The sequence below is a fragment of the Pinus tabuliformis genome, chromosome 6, assembly GCF_031772625.1.
Source record: "Pinus tabuliformis cultivar Carrire ecotype Pingquan chromosome 6, CPIR1, whole genome shotgun sequence".
NCBI lineage: Eukaryota > Viridiplantae > Streptophyta > Pinopsida > Pinales > Pinaceae > Pinus > Pinus tabuliformis.
In genome coordinates this window covers 237,052,555-237,056,126 of record NC_142292.1, presented here as the reverse complement: position 1 = coordinate 237,056,126, position 3,572 = coordinate 237,052,555, and the positions used below count along the sequence as shown (strand labels likewise).

At 38.1% G+C, this 3,572-nt stretch overlaps 1 protein-coding gene across 2 annotated transcripts; it reads left to right on the top strand.

Annotated features, from left to right (window-relative positions):
• Positions 1-1,604: 1,604 nt before the first annotated feature.
• On the top strand, positions 1,605-3,275 carry LOC149258276 (kinesin-like protein KIN-14U). Of its 2 annotated transcripts, none has more exons than XR_016246024.1 (2): positions 1,605-2,563; positions 2,701-3,275. XR_016246024.1 is itself a non-coding variant. In XM_089371149.1 (2 exons), the coding sequence occupies exons 1-2, from the start codon at positions 2,259-2,261 to the stop codon at positions 2,957-2,959; spliced, it is 408 nt and encodes a 135-aa protein (XP_089227275.1). In that variant the 5' UTR covers positions 1,605-2,258; the 3' UTR covers positions 2,960-3,275. The 2 variants fall into 2 exon arrangements, 1 of the variants encoding a protein (XP_089227275.1); XM_089371149.1 differs by having other exon boundaries at positions 1,605-2,407.
• Positions 3,276-3,572: the final 297 nt, after the last annotated feature.

Below are 3,572 nucleotides of genomic sequence, written 5' to 3'. Positions count from 1 at the left end.
CTTCATAATGATATGTACTTGTGACTTTTGTAAATGATATAATGAAGAAAATAAAATTATTATTGTAAGCCTTGCTTCATGGGTTTCATGAACAAGTGATTTTATTTTAGATGGCTCTCATTGAGAGCCTTAGGATTTGTCATTAAAGTCAAAGAGTCAATGTCATGTACGAAGAGCCCTTCTTGGGCATGTGTCAAATGTATATGAGTCAATAGCATTGTCAAATAGCCCTCCAATGATAAGCACAAATCCTCCTCTTCATGTCGGCTTCTAAAAGGAGTAATAAACTCATGTTGGCTCACAGTTTGAAGACACACCTATTCATAAGTTCATGTCGGCTGCATATGACAGATAGACCACTATAAATAGGCAATTCGGCCTATTCCATAGAGATAGAATTTCGGTCACATGTCTCTGAGTTTTTCGAATGGGTAGCACAGAAGGCAGGTTCGGATGAAAAGGATAGCAAAGAGATGAAAAAGGCTAATCTCAGTCAACAGAAGTTCGCATCCTTTTCTGAGTTCGAATTGATACATCACAATGGCAAAGAAGAACAGCAAGTTCGGATTATAGTGCCAAAGGTGAAACTTTGTCTCGATGCAGCAAGGAGTAAATTCCGTGAAGACTACAGTAATCACAGTTCAGTATAGGTACAAGAAGGGTCTCTCTCTAGTTTGGTGTAATTGCAGAGGTCATATTTCGGATTGAAGCAGAGAAGCTTGGCAAGATTTCAGTGATATCACAGTGACATCCCCTCACTGTCTTGGTGCTATACCACAGTGATGATCTTGGAAAAAGATCACTAGTATGTGACAAGGTCTCGGTACTATCTCATGAAGAAGGTCTAGATACGAAGAAGATCGAAGTGGAAGAGGAGCGAAGGAGAAGGTTGACTGTCAAGAGAACTTGTGTCTTGATCTTGGAGAGGCTACTAGGTCAAGGGTCTTGGTCTTGGTATTCGTCAATTGGAATCTCTATAAGAAGAATTTGTGCGGGTTTTCCTCTCAAAGAGTGAGAGGTTTTGGCCCTGGCTCATAGCCTACATGTTGTGTCTCTTGTCTTTTATGTTCATGCATTGGTTATTGTTTGATGAAGAAGAACACTAAGAACTAACATAAAGAAGATCCTAATCTAAACAAGGAAAAAGCATTCACAAGCAATCACTAATAAAAGAGAAATCAATTAATTCTAATGCCCTAGATTTCTCAACATTGGGGCCATTGTTATTTCAAATTTTTGGTATTTTCGGAGAAAGACAGATCAAGTAGCCTTAAAAAGAGTCAAGGGCACAATGGTAGATGATGCTTGGTAGGAGAGGGTAGATCTGACTATTAAGATCGTGGACTCTATCATTGTTTTTCTACGATTTGCAAATACAAACCAGCCCATCCTAGGAGAGCTTTACGAGTGGTGAGATTCCATGATTGAGTCTGTGAGGACCATCATTTTACAGAGTGAGTGCCCTAAGTATGAGACATCATCGAAGGCCTTCTTCACCACCATACAGGATATTCTTGTCAATAGATGGGACAAGAATTGCACACCTTTGTATTGTTTGGTTCAGTGTTTTACAACCAGGACCAGGACTCCGACCAGGCCGAGGATCGACTCCGACTCCGACCAGGATTCGGTAATGACTCGGCCTAGTCGATTTCAATGACTCGGTCGTTGTAAAAAATACATTAAATATTTATTTTTTTTATAAAAAAACATAATTTTAAATATTTTAAACATAATTTTAAAGATTTTCATTCATGTTTCCAAACACATAGCATTATAATATAGATGGAAGACAACATATGATCAAACTTTTTAACTTGACTAGGGGGGTTTATACCGGAGGGTCTTATGTATTTACACTTTGGTTCGAACACTTTTAATTCAGGTTCTAGATTATAGTATACACATTTTAACCTTGAAAACTAAACATATATAGATATGTGTTTCTATTTAATTCTTCTGTGTTAAAATGCTCTTCATATTTACAAATTTTGCTTGTTTTTACCAGGTCTTCCATGTTTCTAAATGGATTTATTAATATGTTTGCGGTGCTGCAATAGTAATTCTGGATTGTGGTAGTAATTACATAATGCCATTTTATATTCTGCATAAGGAAAATTTTGGTTATTTAAGTGTTGGGATTGATTTGCCTCTCAAATCAAGATTTTGAAATGTGCTTCTATTCTCTCACAGAGCTTGATTTAAAGATTTGAATAGATTGAAGAACTTTCTAATATTGGTATAGCCTTTTAATTCAAATGGATGCACCAAGTGGTATGGAGATTAAAAATCTGATTGAAGCTGTAGCGATGGATTTCAAACAAGCATTTCTATGGTACCTTATTGGCAGATGGACAAGATCTACTGTGTGGACCAATGTCAATGAGGCTTCAAGCAGGTCACATAGGTGAGAGTTGCACTGTGGCAGTGGGGTTTACTAAATTTTGTGCTCTGTTTTTTCCTGATTGAGGTCCTCAGCAAAATCTTAAAGAATGAAAAACCTCAAGTCCAGTGGATTCATGACATCCTTTTGTCTCTGTAAGCAAGAAGATATGTATTACAGGTAGACATCTAGATACAACACTAAAGGTTAGATGTGTTAATACACCTTTCAGCATAATTTTGCTTACTGGGAAATTTGGTTTTTCAGAAAATGCATATTAGAAAGCTTTTCCTGAAGAAAGTTGTTCCTCTTTTCAGCTTGATCAGGATTGTCACTAGGGGTTTGAGAGTTGATGAGACATACGCCATAACAGGTAAGTTGTGGATGGTTAATTTAGGTGGAAGCGAACAAATTCTTAAGACACAGGCTAGTGGCCAAACTATGGAAGAAGCAAAAGCTATAAACTTGTCACTTTCTGCCTTTGGAGATGTTATCAGTATATTGCAGGGAAAACAGCCTCACATATCTTACAGGTACTTGGACTTTTGGATTCGAAAGTATGAAGAGGATCTTTGATCTACTTGCAGATCTGAAAAAAATTAGTCATACCTGACATAATGAAAACATCAGAGAGATAAACAGCAAGATTCTGAAAAGAATATCACCATTCTATTACGAGGGAGAGGTTACCTTTTATAAGCAAGGCGCCTTCTTATTAACTTGATTACAAATAGTTTTGCAATGGTTCATGGCATACTTTATGCATTGTGTACTTCATAATAAAATTACAGACATCCAAACAGATTAATTTCACACCACAAATCCAAAAAAAAGTGAATAAAATTTATTTTTTACGCTGCCCAGCCGTTTTCCAATGACTAGGCCTGGTCAATACGTACTCGGCCTGGTTGACCGAGTCAACTATGACTCGGCCTGGTCATTGGATGACTAGGCCAAGTCATAGTTGACTCGGCCAACCTAGCGGTTACTTGGCCTGGTCGTAATTTTTTTTATCGGCTCGGTTTGACCAGGCCTTTTCCGAGTCAACTCGCCTGGTTGTAAAACAATGGTTTGGTTCACTCATTGAACCCAAAATACTACAGCCATGAGTGGCTGAACAGTGGACCTGCCCCCCAAATTCCCTCCTCACATGGATGGTGAAATTTCACCGGGGGAGAAGGATGCACGG